This window comes from Mytilus galloprovincialis, chromosome 3 (genome assembly GCF_965363235.1).
Source record: "Mytilus galloprovincialis chromosome 3, xbMytGall1.hap1.1, whole genome shotgun sequence".
NCBI classification, from domain to species: domain Eukaryota; kingdom Metazoa; phylum Mollusca; class Bivalvia; order Mytilida; family Mytilidae; genus Mytilus; species Mytilus galloprovincialis.
The window spans coordinates 91,827,107-91,847,669 of record NC_134840.1 but is presented as its reverse complement, the minus strand read 5'-3'; the positions used below and the strand labels follow the sequence as shown (position 1 = coordinate 91,847,669).

At 32.5% G+C, this 20,563-nt stretch overlaps 1 protein-coding gene across 2 annotated transcripts; it reads left to right on the top strand.

Annotated features, from left to right (window-relative positions):
* Positions 1 to 6,362: 6,362 nt before the first annotated feature.
* On the top strand, positions 6,363 to 19,950 carry LOC143069378 (cytoplasmic protein NCK2-like). Of its 2 annotated transcripts, none has more exons than XM_076243976.1 (3): positions 6,363 to 6,686; positions 13,309 to 14,344; positions 15,008 to 19,950. In XM_076243976.1, the coding sequence occupies exons 2-3, from the start codon at positions 13,331 to 13,333 to the stop codon at positions 15,212 to 15,214; spliced, it is 1,221 nt and encodes a 406-aa protein (XP_076100091.1). In that variant the 5' UTR covers positions 6,363 to 6,686; positions 13,309 to 13,330; the 3' UTR covers positions 15,215 to 19,950. The 2 variants fall into 2 exon arrangements, with proteins under 2 accessions (XP_076100091.1, XP_076100090.1); XM_076243975.1 differs by lacking the exon at positions 6,363 to 6,686 and adding an exon at positions 9,245 to 9,299.
* The last annotated feature ends 613 nt before the right edge of the window (positions 19,951 to 20,563 follow it).

Sequence of the window (20,563 nt, the reverse complement as noted above, 5' to 3'; positions counted from 1 at the left end):
AAAGGCATCACGCATATGAACAGAATCAGGAGATATTTTTCTTTCTATATATTAACAAAAGAAGGCAATATGCACTTGTCTTTATGTATTTATTTATATAACTTCCAGGTCAGATTGCCGTTCTTATAATATTTTCAGAATGATTTTGTCATCGTCATCAACATTCACCAAGTGCACATAGATTGTATTATCATGAAAACAAGGGATTTTTAATAGGGTTTTTATTTATAAAAACATTTATTGATAAATATAAACAAATATGATCTCAGAGGGCAAACATTGGAAATCGTTCGTAATTGTGTCCAGTCGTAATTGCGTCCTGTGGGGCTAAACACTTTCAAACGGTTAAATGATGCACATGTTGTTACTAATTCATTTATTATTGTTGTCATGTGTTGCAATTCGAAATTGATATATTTGACCTAGATACGACAACCGTTCATGTTGGCTGTTCAAATCTCATCCCTCTGAAAAATCACATTGCCAGTCGTTTACTTGTTTACAAACAAAAAAGGGGGTTAATGGAAGAGCATACACAAGCGCCCTCCACTTAAACACATCGGACGTAGAAATTACCTTAATTGTGCAAATCAGAATCGAAATAATTGACATCACTATCGCTCGGGCAAAAATAATCACGAATATAATGCCTACCCATGTTAAAACTACAATAAAATACAGCTTGCATCTATTATTTCTTAATTTGACACATAATAGGTTTCTGGCACAGAATAACTCACGGTAGTTAAAAGAACTTGATTGGATTTTATGCAATACGCTACGCTGATGTGAGTTTACCCCCTCCCCTAAAATAGAAATTTTCTTGAATCTTGAGACGATTTCTCCCCCTCCCCTAATTTTTAACCCCCGTTTTCCAAATTAAAATTCTTTCCCTCAAGATTTTATCATAATTTTATCATAATCTCATTTCAAATTTCCAATGGAGTTTGCAACCATAATAACCCATTTAAGTACATCATAAAAGTGTTGAAATAGAAAAGGACATACATAATCATGGCTAAAATTAAATATCCTTCATCAGCATTATTAGAATATAAAAATAAATTGACAGCTAATCACCTCAAGTCAATACAATATTTCTTTATACATAATACACAAAGGGAAGGTAAGAATTGGAATTTGGGGGGGGGGGGGGGGTTGTGGCTCAAACCATTTAGGATTTAGGGGCAAAAAAGGGTTTCCTGATAAATGGACAATTACTAAGTACATAACATAATTTGAAAGCAATGTAAGGGAGGTAATTGTCAATGTTGTGTTTGCATCGCCTCCCTTACACTGCATTAAAATTAAGTTATGTACTTTTTTTTTTATGTTAGGGAGAGTTGAGCGCTCTCGTCTCGTTGGCAATTATACCACATCTTCTTGTTTTTATAAAGGTGAAAAACAGTACCTTAGAAAATATCAATAAAGTCTTTATTGCACTATTTACATGTTGAATTTCCTTTAAAAAAATACGCTTACATACACGTTACAATAGCACTTGTTAAATACAGCTGCAAGTTCCAGAGCTATTAATTAGTCCCCGAATGAATCTCAGTCAGAGTGAATCTGCAATCCATCATGATTTATCATTAAATGCTGTACATTTATTGATTGGTTATGAGAGTACTAGCACGATTGTTGTTCCTGAAATACCAACCAATTGCTTGAGGCGAAGCTAGAAGTACCCTCAAGTAATGTTGACTCTATATTATTTTTTGGTCCAGTTTGGCTAATACATGTGTTATAGTAATTTCAACCTTTGGTCATAAACCTATGCATGTGTTTCGGTAGTTATATTATACAACCCTCGCTTTCAAAAAAATTGCGTTTAACAAGCACCACCCCCAGTTGTTGGTTGGATTAGTTTTCGGTCTTTTTGTTAGCTTTCTTTGTAGTGTTTTGTATACTGTTTAAATTGCCATTTTGTTGTTTTTCTTTTTTGCAATGGTATTATTGGCTTTTCTTCAAACTATGATTATAAAAAAGAAGATGTGGTATGATTGGCAAAGAGACAACTCTCCACAAGAGACCAAATGACACAGAAATCAACAACTATAGGTCACCGTACGGCTTTAAATGATGACCAAAGCTTATACCGCAAAATCAGCTATAAAAGACCCCGAAATAATAAATGTAAAACAATTCAAACGACAAAACTTACGGCCTAATTTATGTAAACAAAAATGAACGAAAAACAAATGTGTAACACATCAACAAACGACAACCACTGAATTACAGGCTCCTGACTTTGGACAGGCACATACATACAGAATGTGGCGGGGTTAAACAGTTTAGCGAGATCATAACAACCCCCTTAACCTGGGACAGTGGTTTACCAGTACAACATAAGAACGAAATATTAAAATCAGGTGAAAAAGGCTTAACTCATGGATTCAAATAGAAATACATATAAGAAAACACAGAGTGGACGTGGTCGGGTACTCAGCTGGTACTTGTATATCACAACAAAAAGATATTTAGCACAGATTTGAGAGTACTCGCAGTTAATGACAACTAGTTCAAAACCACTTACAAATAATGAAAAAAAATCATGCATCTAAATTATCAATCAGTACACATCCAACATCCAATCGATTTAGTGAAAGACATCATAAACAGTCAGACAAAAACATGACCTTGTAGAATGCCAAGATACAGGTATCGACAGATTGTAGATCCATGAATATGTATATTTTTACTAGATAACATTTTTGTTCGCTTTTGAGATTCCGATGATCGTCAGGTTATCGGAATTCCAATGGGGACTAACTGTGCACCACTTATTGCGGACCTGTTTTTCTATTGCTATGAAATACAATTTATAACAAAAATCAGCAAAGACCAATCGAAACAATATCTGTTACAAAAATTTAATAATACTTTTAAATAAAATTAAGAATGGAAATGGGGAATGTGCCAAAGAGACAACAACCCGACCATAGAAAAAAACAACAGCAGAAGGTCACCAACAGGTCTTCAATGTAGCGAAAAATTCCCGCACCCGGAGGCGTCCTTCAGCTGGCCCCCAAACAAATATATACTAGTTCAGTGATAATGAACGCCATACTAATTTCCAAATTGTACACGAGAAACTAAAATTAAAATAATACAAGACTAACAAAGGCCAGAGGCTCCTGACTTGGGACAGGCGCAAAAATGCGGCGGGGTTAAACATGTTTGTGAGATCTCAACCCTCCCCTATACCTCTAGCCAATGTAGAAAAGTAAACGCATAACAATACGCACATTGAAATTCAGTTCAAGAGAAGTCCGAGTCTGATGTCAGAAGATGTAACCAAAGAAAATAAACAAAATGACAATAATACATAAATAACAACAGACTACTAGCAGTTAACTGACATGCCAGCTCCAGACTTCAATTAAACTGACTGAAAGATTATGATTTCATCATATGAATATCAGGCACAATCCTTCCCGTTAGGGGTTTAGGATCATACCATCATAACATATATGAGAAGAACATAACGTGTGCATATTGTTTACATTGAAATCAGTGGTAACCTTTCATTCGAGGTAGGGGCAGTTAAGAAAATTAGTGTTAGTTTAAACTCTGAGAAGTTCAGGGCATATAAACGTTGAAAATATGCCGCACAGCCCTATATTTTGACCTTTGAAAAAAATTGTGGTGCATATGAACTTTCAATTCTAGGATAAGATTTTTTTCAAAACTTCATAGTAAAAGTGGTACAGTTTTAGCCGTAAAAGGAGTTCCTATGGGAAATTGTATTGTCAATATTTACAGAAATGCAACCTATAACGGGAAGTTTTTTTGCCTGATATTCATATGATGAAGACATAATCTTTCAATCAGTTTAATTGAAGTCTGGAGCTGGCATGTCAGTTAACTGCTAGTAGTCTGTTGTTATTTATGTATTATTGTCATTTTGTTTATTTTCTTTTTACTACATCTTCTGACATCAGACTCGGACTTCTCTTGAACTGAATTTTAATGTGCGTATTGTCATGCGTTTACTTTTCCACATTGACTAGAGATTTGAGATCAGAGGGAGGGTTGAGATCTCATAAACATGTTAAACCCCGCCGCATTTTTGCACCTGTCCCAAGTCAGGAGCCTCTGGCTCTTGTTAGTCTTGTATTATTTTTAATTTTAGTTTCTTGTGTATCTGGAGTTTATTATGGCGTTCATTATCACTGAACTAGTATATATATTTGTTTAGGGGCCATCTGAAATACTCCTCCGGCTGCGAGAATTTCTCGCTGCATTGAAGACCTGTTAGTGACCTTCTGTTGTTGTCTGTTCTATGGTCGGGTTGTTGTCTCTTTGACATATTCCCCATTTCCATTCTCAATTTTATGTATATAACAATAATATTTAGTTTGCTTTTAATTTACTGCTAGCAAAATCAATATTAATACCAATAAAAACAAGCTTATTACAGTGTTGAATTGGTAACCTTTTAGAATAATCAAATAATTTTATTTAAAGGATCGTCTGACTCTCGATAAGTTTTACAGGGTCGTTTCTAAATTTCAGGGCACGGTAAACAACATCTCTTAAAAATGAGGATGCTGTGCTATCCTGTTTGAAATAATTTTTCTACAGGAACGACCAAACTTCAAAAATCTACGGAAGACTTTAGTAAAAGTTTTAAGTAATTTGTGGTAATGTAATCCCTGACTAAATAATTTACCAGTAATACAAAGATTACGTTCGTGAAAACGTCACAACAGACTTGGGTATATCGAACTAGTTGTGAAATATAAACACCGAAAGATGGTGCCAAAGGAACATTACCATCCAAAAAGGGAAAATTAACAATAGGGAACGAAAAATCAAGACAGGAGTATCACTGAAAAGTTATTGTTTTTAATAACAAGATATATTTTATAACACATCCAAATTCCAAATATATATATATATATGTATATATCACAAATTAGCAAAGAATGAAAAAAGTCTATTATTTTGCGTGTGTAATCCCATACCACCATAGAGCTGCATGCCTCAATCTGCAAGCTGGTCTTGATGCAGCTTCAAAATGAGAAGTGGACTGACTGATGGCCATCTACCCGACAGGTGTAATGCTCTCTCTGTCACAATCAACCTTTAAAACTTAATTACACTCTTCACAATCATATTTTAGAAACTGTTACATCTGCTAAGTACTACGGCAATATCATCACGCCTAAATACTTAGCAGAGCCGCATCATATTACAATCAAACCTAAAATGGGACAAACATATAGGTGACAATACCTCGTAAACCTGAAACATCAAATCAAATCATTACCAGCCAAAGACCAAGATGGTAGTCCCAAACTCGAGTACTACTCGAGTACTCTTGCTCGGTTTGGGACCCCACACTTCAGAATCTATCTCGAAGCTAGATGGTCCAAAGGAGAGCTTCTCTGTATGCCTGCAACGTGTATCATACCACTAGCAGTGTATCAAACATGCTCAATAATACACTCAACTGGTCACAATTTACACAACCAACGCAGATTATGTTCATGCCTGGTTATGATGTACAAGATCATACATCATCTTGTTGCTATACTATCTAGCACAGTTCTCATACCATCAGACTCAAGAACTAGAAAACATAATTCTCACACCTTCAGACATATTTAAACATCTAAAGACTCGTACAGATTTTCATTTTCCCATAAACAATTAGTCAATAACGCAATGGAATCTATTATTACCAACTACAGTTGTTAATACATTTAAGACAATCGACTCTTTCAGAGAGCAGCTTACTTATGTTGTTCTCTGCCCGGGCCACTCTCATTTGAATAGCTTCTTCTCCTGTAAATAATTTTAATCACTACGTCTGTTCCGCTCTGCGGCAACATTATTATCAATATTTTTTTGTATATAACTAAAATATTAACTTTTTTAAAACAAAAAGGCCACGTATGCATCAGTTATTAATCATCTTCATTCAGATGGAAGACTGGAAAACTTAAGAAGAGGAAGGGGGCAAGTTCACCCTAGTTGAATGGCCGAATCGATTGTAGACGAACCGCCAGCCGTTTTTGGTTCTTGACGAACTGCCAGTTTGTTGGATATGAACGAACTGGTAGCGTGGACGAAACGACCTGTAGGCGAACTTGTAGTGTGGCCGAAACGTCTTTTTTTTTAAAGCTAACACAACATCAAGGCCGAGAGGTATCTATGAGGGTCCACACTTTTCAATTTCGTTATGTTATGGATCAAAATTGGTATCTAGCGCTTCCTCATCATATTCCTCGCAAACTTGCAGCAACATTTATTTCTGCTACCACATCTTTTCGTAATAAAATGCAAATAGAGGAACACCCTTTCCAAACAGCTTCCCGCGATATTTTTGCTCACGCGCATGAATCTTTAAATGGGTGGGACTATTTTACTCTAATCAACATGGCTGACCAAAACACCGACTTTACTTGTCAAAAGAATACCGCAGAAATGAAGTTTGTTTGATCTATATAAGATAATATTGGAGTGACTATTGAACAGAGGGTATATAAAACTTAATATCTGAAAGTAAAGTTGCTAATAATACTGACACAGAAGGACTTTTCGCGATACTTCCTACCGTTGTTCTGTGGGTGACTCATCTCCGAGATATCGGTCATGGAATAATAAATGAAGTGAGATAATGAAGGAAAACCAAAAACAATGCCAACTGTCAAAGTCTTAAAAATATGAGTAATTAGGTAAGATATTAAGATGGTTAGTTAGCAGACATGTTTTATATATACAGTTTTAACCGATTATGACAGTCTACAATGTATTTCAAGTAGAAAACATTGGTTTTATGTTCTCAAAAAGCCAGTCATCTGTTGATTGTTGACTCAACTTCTTACATTGTAGATGTTATCAGGTCATTTCATACCCATAGATCGGGTGTTAACCTAAAAGATGGAGTATGTATACATGTTAAAAACTGTTAAACTATTAATAGCTTGATGTAGTAAATTATGTACAATGACATGTTTCATACATGTTTGTACTTTCTATTAATTGGAACTGTCCCACCACCACACTTAGAGCAATAAGTTACTTTGTAAGAGGTTAAACACCAACACAGGACCACACAATATCAATGTACAAACTAATCAACCATTTATAGTTTGGTCTGATACATCATTGCTAGCCAAGGGTTACGCTCCAGTCCCCTCGTCTCTACCCTTTTTGGCGGATCTTAACCCTTTGCGAGCAAAAATGTTTCTGATAAAAATTCCATGCACTTATACAATGTAGTCATATGTTCAAATTCAAAGAAATTTGAATTGCTGATTTACCTCTGCATCCTTCCTAGACATCTCCAAGATCATGCAACATTTATCTCAGCTGACAGCAACCACCAGATCCAAATACATACAATGTAATTTTATATTTGTACAAGTCATAGATTCTTGAAACTTGGCTCTAAGCTTCAATGATCTGATAATGCTATCTTGACTACTGTGTGACATGTTTTACAGTTCTTTCAATGTTTTACTTCCTGTTCGCCAAAAACTTTAACATTGATAAAAGAGGGACGAAAGATACCAGAGGGACAGTCAAACTCATAAATCAACAATAAACTGACAACGCCATGGCTAAAAATGAAAAGGACAAACAGACAAACAATAGTACACATAACACAACATAGAAAACTAAAGAATAAACAACACGAACCCCACCAAAAACTAGGGGTGATCTCAGGTGCTCCGGAAGGGTAAGCAGATCCTGCTCCATATGATAACATACAATGTACATCTACATCATACATGGAAATGGTACCAATGTTATGTCCCAATTATTGTCTCTTCAAGGATACTCATGGCTACAATATTTCAAGAATCCCAAATCTAATACAAATGCTGATCAAAGTAAAAAAGGACCTTTTAACCAAAAGTAAAGTAGTGCCAAAATGGTATTATACTACAATTTGTATTTTGAGCATTGACATGATTGCAGTCAATAATCATTATAATTCTGAAGGGTAGGATACCTGAAGAGGAAGAAGAATAATAATTTGCCAACCTTTCACTGTTTATAAATAATAATGGTAACAGATTATTATTTGAGGTTTCTAATGAATCATTCATGATAAGGATAATTAAATGAATCACAATAAAATTTTAACTAATTTGACACTGAAGGGAAAGGGCCTTCCTTCCCTCTTGTATGGTCTTTATTGTCATTTACCAGGTGTTCATTTAAGCTTTTGCTTTAGTCATGTTAGTTTTTTTGTTTTTTTTTATCTGGGTAATTTTATTTCCACAGTGTGTTACAGTGTATTGTTTTTCTCAGTTACAATCTTTTTTGTCTACAGATACATTTGAAGTTGCATTAAATTTGGATGCATTTAAGTTTACTAGAATTAACATGTTACTATGGTCTTAAAATTTGGGGATGTTACACATGGTAGGAGGACAATAATTTCACTGATCCCTATTGCATGATGTATTAACAGAATTTATAAGAGATATAACATAAAAGTGTGTTACTAGACTATTGTACCAGGAATTACTGGCCCTTCTGTTGTTTGTATGTATATATGTAAAAAATGTAGCAATACATGAAGTAGGTAAGGTTTTAATATCTCTTCAAGGATATCCTTGGATGAAAATGTATTGTATATATATATGAATTTTTTTATTTTTAGCTACATAACATGAAAATGTTTTGTATTCTGTAGAAAATTTTAAAACACACACATATATTGAAAACTGACAGTAGAAGCTAAGAAATTTAAAGAATCATATTAAATGACTATTTTATCCTCGAGATTTTATCATAGTAAAAGCACTTTTATTCTTTTCTTTTTCTTGAAGTTGTTAAAAGGTAATACATGTACATGTAAAACTTCATTTGTTACAATACAAGCAACATTGTAACCAATTATTGAACTTGATATAGCGGCAGCCTGGAAGGACATGAAATGATGGTTATAAAAAAAAAATATTCTATTTTGAAATTCTTGAAAAATGATGTGCTCATGGATATTTTGTATTAAAAGAATTTTATGTTTCTCAGCTTAAACCAGTGTTCTTGATAATTGGATCCATTGAATAAACAGAAAATAGTCTTTCAATTTGAAATTTTCTTAGTAAGAATGTGTCTTCTTCGGTTTTATTTGAAAAAGAGCCTCAAGGAAAATGTCTAACCTTTAGTGAAGAAATTAACAGGTCTTGTTTAATTTTAGATATTATTTTGCAATATACATGTATGTGTAACCTATACAGTAGACATGTATATGTAATCAACTAATAAGTTCAAATATCATGATCAGTTTGCTGTCTTGTCCAAATTATAATGCATGGGGATAAAAAGAAATGGTAAACAATTTTACAGATTTTTATTGGACTTAATTAACTAATAAGATTAGCGAATTATTATTTAAAAATATATTTTTATAACTTTTAGTGTTCTTTTACCAATATCTTACAATAGTTGGAGGTATCAATTTGTGGTAGTAGTTTGTACAAATCTCACTGTAAAGACGCTATTTTGAAAAAAAAAACCCACATTTTTACAGCATTTTTTTTTTTTCCAATAGTATAAAAATACATCTCTGTTTGAAGAATTCTAACCCATCATAACATTAGTTGTTTTTAATAGAATATTTGATCACAGCAGGACTGGAGTAGTAACAGTATTTGATTACACAGACAAATTTCTTATCAGTGATATGCTGGAATTTCAATCATGGATAGAAACAGATAAAAACTTGTTTCATTTCCTGTTTTTCTGTACTATGCATCACAGTGTAATCTTGGAGAGAAATAGTGCAAATGATTAAAGCTTTAAATTCAACCACCTGATAGTTGGTAATTGAAGAAAAAATGTGTGGTTAGTAGAAAACACAAAAATAAAGATAAAATCTTATGTGCACGTGTGTACATATATTCTTATCCAAAAGTCTCCATCTTTTTTATGCTGCAATTTATTAAATGTCAGTGAATGAACCTGCTGTGTCAATGGACATCTATTCATCATCAAAATTTCAAGGGGAATGGAAATTAATTGTAACAGTTAGTCAGTGGTATACGTTTTCATGGAGAGTTAATTACATATTAGTAATATAGCTTTATATCCAGAATTGAAAATATAGACAAGGTCAGAAATTTTTATTTACTGGTACATTGTAGTGTAACTATCAGCATGTAAAGTCCAGCTTACTCTGATTCATAGTACTGTATGGGTTCATATCTACAATGTAATCAATTTTGTCCTTTATAACCCCTTTCACAAATGTACTGCTGCAATTAAGAGTTTGCTGACATTCTGACACCTGCATCTGTATAATGGAATTGTTTATGGATAGATCATGTACATGTACAATAGTCCATGTCAGAAAAAGGGACTTGTAGCTTTATAGAAAGTTGGCTGATTCATGTGCCAGAGGAAGAAAAAAGAATATGTGATATGATTGCCAATGAAACAACTCTCCACAAGAGACCAAAATGACACAGAAATTAGCAACTATAGGTCACTGTACGGTCTTCAACAATGAGCAATGATGTTTATTTCATTAGCTAAATGCTGTTGTAACAGATCAGTTGATATAAAAAAGATGTGCCACAGTGGTATGATTTCCAATGAGAAAATTCTCCACTGCAGATCAAATTACATAAAAGCAATTATAGAATACAATACAACTTCAACAATGAACAAAACCCACACTGCAGAGTTCATATTATGTTTTTCAGGAAAGGAGTAGTATATATTAACTAACTGTTATTGCTGTGTAATAACATGAACATCCATTTGTCTTAATTTAACAGCTGATTTGTTAATTTATTTGCAACCATTCTCTAGGCCACACCAATTTAATTTCTTGTTCTTTGGACTTTTCCACTCCCAAAATTTGGGCAAAGGAGTGGTTTGAAAAAAAAAAAAATCGCAAAGTTTTGAGGTGAAGCTTCAAAAGTAGAGGCGACCAATTGAATTAAATTTATTTTTGTTAACATTAAATCATAGGTTCTGACAATATTATCTTCACATTTAAACACAAGTCCTACTGCATTGACTTGTGAGTTCTTCTCTACAAGCCAACAGAATCCAACTTAAATTTTCAACAAATTGAGCTTCTGGCTTGTGGACTCAAAAGTTAAGCGTGAAGGCTGTAATGATCAAAACAAGATAATATAAAACTTGATTTACCCCTTGTACTGTGACATTTCAGTAATTTATCAACTGCTGCTGAAGTGTTGTTTTTTTTCTCTTTACCAAGACCCTGTACATGCATGCATGTAATGCTCACTTTTAATTGCAGCATATGGTTTGGAAGTGTTTAAATCAGAAGGGACAGATAGAGAAGACATGCATGTACACAGAAACTGCCCTAGACTAGAAATCAATAGATTAAAAATAATGGAAAATTATGGTTTCTCATATAAAATCTAATGTCATTTATTTTCATTTAACATATATGTCTGAAGATTTAATACTTAAGCATTACAGTTTTATACCAAATAATAGTGTATGAATATTGATATTTCCCATAAAATGTTGATGTATGGAATTTAGGTCAACCTCCTTGTACATATATATCTTATTATACATACTTATATCTATATAGATAATAATTATGCCACCCCCAGAGTGAAGATATCATGATTTTTTGCTTTAATAGTGCATTTAACATTTGTAATGGACAGTTATTTCACATGGTTATTAAAGGCAATTATTGCAATTATTGCAGTCAATCAAATTATTGTATAACTACATACATGTACACATATATTCAATTTATTTTAGCTAAAACTATCAGGGGCGGATCCAGGATTTCAGATTAGGGGGGGGGGGGGGCGCAATGTTAAAATTTTGGCGAGCGGAGCGAGGCGAAAAATTTTTGGAGGTATAATTATCGAAATTATTGAAATATTCTTCTAAAGAGGGTGCAATGTAGATATCTTGCATGGCAAGCAAAACGTGGCGAATATTTTGTGTTAAAATAAGCGAGAAATTAAAGTTTCAAGCTAAAACCGAATAAATCCACCCCTGTCAATCTACAATCACCATAATTAACAAGAAATGTGCGAGTTTCAATTCATTGACTCAACAATAGCTCAACTGACCAATATTAGATTTAAAAAAAAAACGGTCTACTTTTGCCAGCGATTTTTCATTGTCTTTTCACAATTTTTTATTATTATTATTTTTTGTTGTTTTCAGAGGTCGTGCCAAACTTTTTATGTACATTTTTTTACAGCAAACCACTAAATTCAAAATGAGATCTTTATTTTCATGGGATCCTATATGTAATACGGAAATACGAGTTGGAGCCTTGATCGTTTATGCATGCTTCGGCAAACTTTACAGGTTGCAATTAAGTGAGAAACATATATTGATACAGATATATTAAATATTGATACAAATTAATAAAAACTAACCTTTCGCTTGAACCAGTATTTCTATCTTTCATTAAGAAAGAATTTAACCAGTTACCTTGACTGTTTTCTTCGCTGTGCAATGATGAAATACCCAACCCAACCGGGGGTAGGGCACTTTCACCTACTTCGTTGGAAAGTAAGTTAGTGATGTTTTGGAGTTTCGATTATCAAAGAAATTGTTTATAATTTATAAATTGTTTTACTTTAACTGCCAATTAAAGCCTATGATATGTTTCATCAAACGCAGTACCGCGTTTGACACCTTTCTTTAAAGTATACCATATTTATGATAGAACTTATAGATAAACTGTAGGTCAGTATATTAGTAATCACATTGGTTCTGTTAAACTTACTGTTTTATATACTTCTTTGAATAATAAAACAGATTGCAATGCGACGACGTTATGTTTCGTCGTCTGTTCAGATACTTTATTGAGCTGGGGACAACCCATGCTTTGCAAATTTTAGGGGGGGGCGCACGCCCTCCACGCCCCCGCCTAAATCCGCCCCTGACTATTGTTTGGTATGCCACTGGTGATAATAGACTAGTAGGTCTCAGGATTGAAAATACACAGACTAGTTTAATCCATCCACTTGTTAATAGTGGCAGTTCCAGAAAAATCTTTTGTGCTCACAGTAAAGGTTGGGCAAAAACAAACAATAAATATATCTTGTTTCTTGCATTGTGGCTATTGCGACAGATAAATTTACAATAAATGTTGAATTACCAGTATATAACAGAAACTGGTCCCCCCCCCAAAAAAAAAACAAATAAACAAACTCAAAATCAGCAGTAACAAACAAAACAAAGAACAATACTTTTAACACAGAAAATATGAACCTCAGTCAATCAGGTACATTGTATTGCAAAATGTTGGTATCCATTTATATGACAACAGTAGCATTATAAAAATGGGATAGAAATTAAATTGGATATTTATCATTTCAGTGATGTGAAGCACAACGTCCGGATGCCAGCAGCAACCATGAATGAAGAAGGTCAGCAAGTCGTTGTTGCAAAATATGACTACAAGGCCGAAAATGCACAGGAATTAGATATAAGGAAACATGAAAAGCTGGTCTTGTTGGATGACACTAGGGAATGGTGGAAAGTGCAAAACAATCGTAACAAATCAGGATTTGTTCCCTCAAATTATGTTAAAAAGTCCAAACCTTCAAAGATTTTCTCTAGTCTCAGAGCAACTCTTGGGAGAAGAAATAAAAGTGATACAAAATTAACTTCTCATAGTCCTGTGGTGAGCCGCAACGGAGATACAGGAAGTGATCAAAATAGTACGAGTAGTGACGTTACGATTTGTGATCCTCAGCCTTCCATTGTCAAATTTAATTATACTCCTCAGAGGCCGGATGAATTGGGATTGACCAAAGCTGAACAAGTGACAGTGTTAGAAAAGTCAATTGATGGGTGGTGGAAGGGTCGTAAGAAGGATAATAGTACTGGATGGTTTCCTTCAAATTATGTTGACATTATTGAACAAAATGAAAATAGTTGTCCCGTGGAGTATTCAACAGCAGCAATGTTGGAACCTCGAATTCAGGAGCAAGAAACTGTTGTTGCCCTTTATGCATTTACTGGTACGCAACCAGAGGAACTGGCGTTTGAAAAGGGAGAGCGACTTGTGATTTTAGAAAAACCGTCAGAGGACCCTGATTGGTGGCGTGCTCAGAATGAACGTGGATTAGTCGGGCTGGTCCCACAAAATTATGTTCAGGTTGTTTTAGAAGACTGTGAAACTGCCAATAGCCACAGTTCTTCAACACCACAGTCCCAATCAACAAGTAGTCTATCGAACACTTCTAATCTCTCAGTTGTCGGTCCAGGAAGTAGAAAACAGTTTCGTGTTTCTGGTCCACTTGCAGATAAAGACTGGTATTATGGCAAAATAACACGACAAGAGTGCGAGGAACTTTTAAAAAAGTTTGCTCAGGAAGGAGATTTCATTATACGTGATAGTGAATCTGCAGTTAGTATTTGTCTTAGTTTTTAATGTGTCCGTCTGCATGAGGAATCGGATATTTAGGGTTGCCTAAAACATCAAATTTAATTATTAATGAGAACATATATTTTCCAAAGTGTTTGGTCTGTTAGCAAAGTTTCAAAATAATAAGAAGATGTGGTGTGAGTGACAATGAGACAACTCTCCAACATAGAATATATATATTAAAAATACACTGTGAAATAATGAAGTTAAACAAAATACAGTTAAATAAAATTACAAGCATTTATTTATTTATTTGCCTGAGGATACCATTTCCATATAAATATAAAAAAAAAAACATTCATGGACTAAAAGTATATTTCAGAGTTATCATCCTTAGGATTCGTATATCAGTTATGGTTTTATTTTTTGAATATACTCAAAGTAGAACCATTTCACACTCAATTGAAAGACCATCCTTACAGAAGGAAATGTAAATATTGCATCATCATTTGGTTTCACATATACATGACAGTTATCTCAATGCTCATTAAACACGTTACTGAAACAGCTAAGTAACAAAATGAAATAAACATTGGAATAAATTGTGGAAGTTTTTAATATTTTATCGTCTCCTTTTTAAGTCATTTTAGTATGATAGATTATTTACTTGTGCAATTTTCTAATACTATATTGACTCTTTTTCAGAGTGGAAACTTTACAGTTGTTTTAAAAGCTGCCGAAAGGAACAAGCATTTTCGTGTGAACGTGAACGATGAACAGTACCAGATAGGTCAACAAAAATTCTCGTCACTTGACCATCTAATAGAGCATTACAAGAAACATCCTATCTTTAAACAGGAGAATGAAAAGTTGTATTTAGTCAAACCATTCATTATGCCGTCAGAGTTCTGACGGTACATTATTATTACTGTATTTATGAAGCATTTTTTTGAATTTTTTGAATTAATTATTAAGTGCAAAAGTATTGATCAATCATAGCATCTTAATCATTGTTCTAATTTGTTGTTGAGATTTTAACCCCTACTACATGAGAATCAGTTCGAAAATGTATAACCTCAGAAACTTGCATGTAAATTGTTATATTTTCTGTTACATAGCATTTTGAATCAACAACGTTAATATAATAAGTTGATATATATTAACATAGGAGCAGTTTCTGCAAATGTAACTTATTACTAAGATTTTGCTTATTTCATATTTTTTTCTCTTTCTCATCTTTAACTGTTGAAATAAAAATTCCTAGGACAAGATTTAGGTAAAACTACAGTATTTGTAAGATGAAACATGCACAGAACCACTAATTTTGAAAGCTTACATTTTTTTTAAGTTCCCTTTTTAAAAGCAGTCTAAATAATGGAAGGATTATGTGAATTTTTTTTTTTATTTTACAAAGTTCATGTCAAACAACTGACAACCAATGAGTTGTGTAATGTCCCTGATAACATTGTGTTTTTCAGCCTACATCTTTCTGTTCATTCATTCTTTATTAGTGTAAAGTTTTAGTTGAAGGTAGTTAATTATGAAAATTGTGGTTTTATCAACATTAAACTTCAGAGCACATGTCCATTATATATGAACTGTTTCAGTTTTAATAAGTAAAATTTTGCAGTTCAGAAGAATGAAATGTATTACTGTGAACAGGGCATGCCATGATTGTGTCCTATGGACATATTCTTGTTTTTAATGCTATGCAATATGAGAGTGCAAGTGGAAATGACATTGTTTACCCAAGTTGTGGTGTATTTACCTTCATGACCCAAGTGAAGTTACAAGGGGAGATAATATATAGTGATTATCTCCCATTGATTTCTACCATTTGGTTTGAATCAGGGGCAGATAATTACTAATACATCACAAGTTGAAGAAGAAAACATTTGAGATTGACCTTATACTTATGAAATTGGTTGATATCTTTACTGTCAAATATGAAAATAGTCATTTATTGTCTGGAAAATACTTTTGTTTATCTCTTTAAACAGCTAAAATTGTAGTAAAATATATCAAAACAGAAATCTTTGTAAACAAGAAATATGTCTAAGATATTTGTTTAAACAGGTTTCATTGTATTCTTTATGTTCTATATCATGATTCTTATTGTGCATACAAGTTTTACAGGTTGTACATTCATATTTGCCATGCCTACTGTTTATCAGAAGAGTTTTAAGGGGGCTCATTATTTCATTCATTAAAATCTCCATCTCTTGAAACTATTACCAGCTATTTCCTACAAAATATACACAATTTAAAGATTTGTTCCTTTTTTGTGTAAAATTTATAATTAATATTGTTATAATTGATGTACCAGTAAAATTCATTAAAACAATTATCACTGATGCATTGGTTCTCAATATAAATATATGAAATAGACTAAAAAAAGGAAAGTATTTTTGCCAACCCTTTTATCCACGCTTTCATTTACCTAACAGATTGTTGATAATAGACATATTTTAGCTTAGTTTGCCACCAACCCTTCAATCTATTCTTTCATTAATTTATTTGCCAGTTTGTCAATAATATGCATGTTTCAGCTTTGTTTACCATAAATCCTTAAATCCGCTCTTTCATTGTACTTGCCAGTTGGTTGAATTGGTTAAACAAATTCCAGCTAAAAAATACAATATTCAAAGGTAGAATTCATGTACATTTTTTCGTGGTATACAAATTTTCATTTGTCTCAGCAAAATGCAAATTTATGTCTTAAACGCTGTAAATTATGAGTATGAACTTTGCAATGGTTTATGTTTAACAGTTTTTATTTATTGTCCATTTTATACACCAAAGTCAATCTGATATGAGTTGTATTAAAAATCAAATTCCACCTGTTGACATTTTGCACAGCAGTATTTCTAATACAATGTATATGATTCACATTTATTCTCAACATTTAACAGGATCAAAACAAGAATGTTTTAAAAAATGAAGAGTAAAAGATATTTTTCTGGACAAGAAGTTTATTGGTGAAGTTTCTCCTACCATAATAAAAGTATTATTTAATGATATATTATAGGTTGTAATCCAGTTGAATACTTCTTATCTTGCTTATACTGCAATGTAGTTACAATGATGAAGGTTGTCTCTCCCCACTTTGTATTTCAAAATGTAAATGCCAGATTTCTACATACACTAATTACAGCTGTCCAGTCATCACAATTGTTCTGAACCGTTTCAAATCTGTGTTACAAGTCTTCAAGTCACTTTTCAGACATTCAAAATGATGTATTTGCATCCAATAAGTCTCAAAAATTTCTCTTTTTACTGTTAATTTTTAATTCCAGATCTTGAAATGACCATTATCATAAAATTAAGAAAAAAGATGCTGTGGATTCATTAATATTTGTTGGATATTATTTTTATGGATTTTTTGGGTACAGGGGAACCACAAATTACAAATTTTCTAAAGGAATGTATGTAAACTTTGCCAAAACCACGAAATTTAATATCCATGAATTTGCTAGTTTTCCTCAATCCTCGAAAATTAGTTCCCATGAAAATAAATGAGTCCACAGTAAATCATGAAACTTATTAAGGAATAATTAAAGTTATTGATAGTGCTTTCAGGGATTTAAGGTTGAAAAACTTACATGAAGTTTGTGTCTCTTGTGTCAAGAGACTGACATGATTCATATTATTGTGCTGATTTTATTTACATGTTTTGAATTAGAAGCCTATAGAAGTATCATGCATTAAAAAATGTTTCGTATATTTTTCGTCCATTGACAGTTGATAATTTTGCTTCAAGTAGTCCCGTGTAAATTGAGGAAGATTCTTATTTGACGTTAGAATATTACAGGGTTTAGCTGTTATGAATATAAAAAAAGAAGATGGGGTATGTTTTTTTGTTTCTGGCTAATATCTCTTACAAACCTTAAACAGATTGTATTTCCATTCATGATTAGATGTATTATGAATTATTTTAAATCCAACATTATGCAATGGTAACTAATTATAAAGGTGATAACAGTAGTTTAAGAATCCAGTAATAGTTAAGCATGCACACCACAGTTGTAAAGTTCATAGGTCGTCAGGTAGCATGTTACTTACCCAGTTATATATATAAGTAAAAAATTATCTTCCCTGGCCAAGTTTGTTTCTTTTACATTTATACTAGATATTCATAAATATCTTTTTATAGTACCTGATTTCAAACAATATTACGAACTATTTTGTTCAATTTGGATTCAAATTAGTTTTTATGATCTTTACTTGAATGATAGTTGTACTATGTTTATTCATATGCCTATCAAAAGTCAAGAACATTATCAGTGGTTTTCTTACGTCATACCGTAAATTCAGAAATTATTGTGTGCATTTATTATAGCGATTTTGTCATTTTAGACTTAAAAATGTGATTTTAATTTTTAAGATTTTGAGAAAAATCCTGTTGAATTTATATAAAATATTTCAAAATGAGAGTTTACAATTATTGCGTTTACAACTCTGTCTCAATGATAAAAATCTTGTATTTTTCTAAATTTACAGTATTTTGTTATTTGGAGAGTTCAGCATAATGACAGATCTGGTTTTGTAATAAATTCCATGTAATATGTATCTACAACTTTTTCAAGTTTAATAAAGTGACACATAAAATTAACAGAGTTAATTTAAAACTTTCAATTTTTTTGAAGACTATATATTGACCTTTATGTGTCTAATGGTAATTTGTGTCATTCAGTTGGGGTTTTTGACGTATACCCCACATCTGTTATTCATAGATATTTTCATATATGAATGTAAAAAAACTTTTTGTGAGTAAAAGATGTGTGGGTCAAACAGTCAAAGAGACCACAACCCAACCTGTAAGTTAATTAAACAAATCCAAGGTCTTGAAATGCTGTATTTTTCTCTAAATTTTTTAAATTTTTTTTCAATTGGTGCAAGACACATGTTCTTTTCTTTTGGAATGTTTTGACATAATCCTAATGTATTCCTCATCTTTGTTAACAATTTTGTTTTAAATTCATGTAATGTCTGATAATATTCATAGTACGAGAGAGAAACTAGTGTTATCTGAGGTAAAATCACACACAATAGATTCTCTCCAAAACAATCTGGTTTTACTGTTGTACATGATAAATCATATTTATAAGAATGGTAATCACAGTGTGTATTTCATATTTTGCTGGATTCTTAAATTAAACTGGCCTATTACAACGGAAGCAATAAGTACAAAAACCACTTTGTGCAGATGACAAGTTAAATTTGAATTTCTAACCATAAATGTAATTGAAATTTATATCGTTTTGGTAGAACAGCTAAATTCATCTGATTTTACGTTAGATTTACAAGAGTTCTTTCCACCTGAGCAATTATGATTTTAACAACTGGCCTTTCAGTCATTAAGATTGACTCGGTACTTTGTGAACAAAAGTTGTGTTTGTAAAGTCAAATGAAGTATTTTGATTGGTTGATTTCTGGGTCTGAGTACGATTATCATACTTAAAATTTTATGACTGTAAGGCTCAACCTTTTTTGAAAACAATTCTTGATTAAATAGAATTAACTGCATGCAAGAAAATTTGTTAAACAGTTTTCAGTTGTAATACTAGTCTATATTTACTACAGTTATACAGTTCTTACTTCACAGCAAAAGTATATTTGTTTTTTAATAAACATGTTTAAAGAAAGTACCTGTGTGTTTTTTGTTATTACTGAGAATGCAGTTGTGTAACATTGAGTGTGGTTCATTTTTCATGGCTACTGGAATATTATGGATAAATGCCAGTGATTGTAGTGAATTTTTATGTAAATTAAAAAATATGAGTAAGATGCCCTTTTCTGGATTTACTTTCATGCGGAATGCTCAAACTAAAACATTGCCATGTATGTAAGAATACTTAAATATAATAGGAGCTATATGACTAAAAAATAGCCGAATCCACACAAGGTCAACACAGCCTAGTTTAATTTTTTCAATTGATCATTATTGGAAAAAAATGGTCATGCACCAATCCAACCACATGACAACTGTTATTAAAAAGAATATTTCATTGATTTATGGGTTTCAAAGTTACTGCCTTTGTACAGGGCAGTAGATGCAAATTAACTGACAAGTAAGTAATTCAATGGATGTAACAAACAACTTGGTTTTCTTTTAACAGTTGGTACCTTAAATACAATACATTACCAGTACTTGTGGTGCCATGTGTCAAAGCTGTCACTTATACTTCACTTGTTTGAAATCCATTTTTTCACCAATCCTTTAGAACCCATGCACCATTTAAATGAAACCTTTAAAAATAC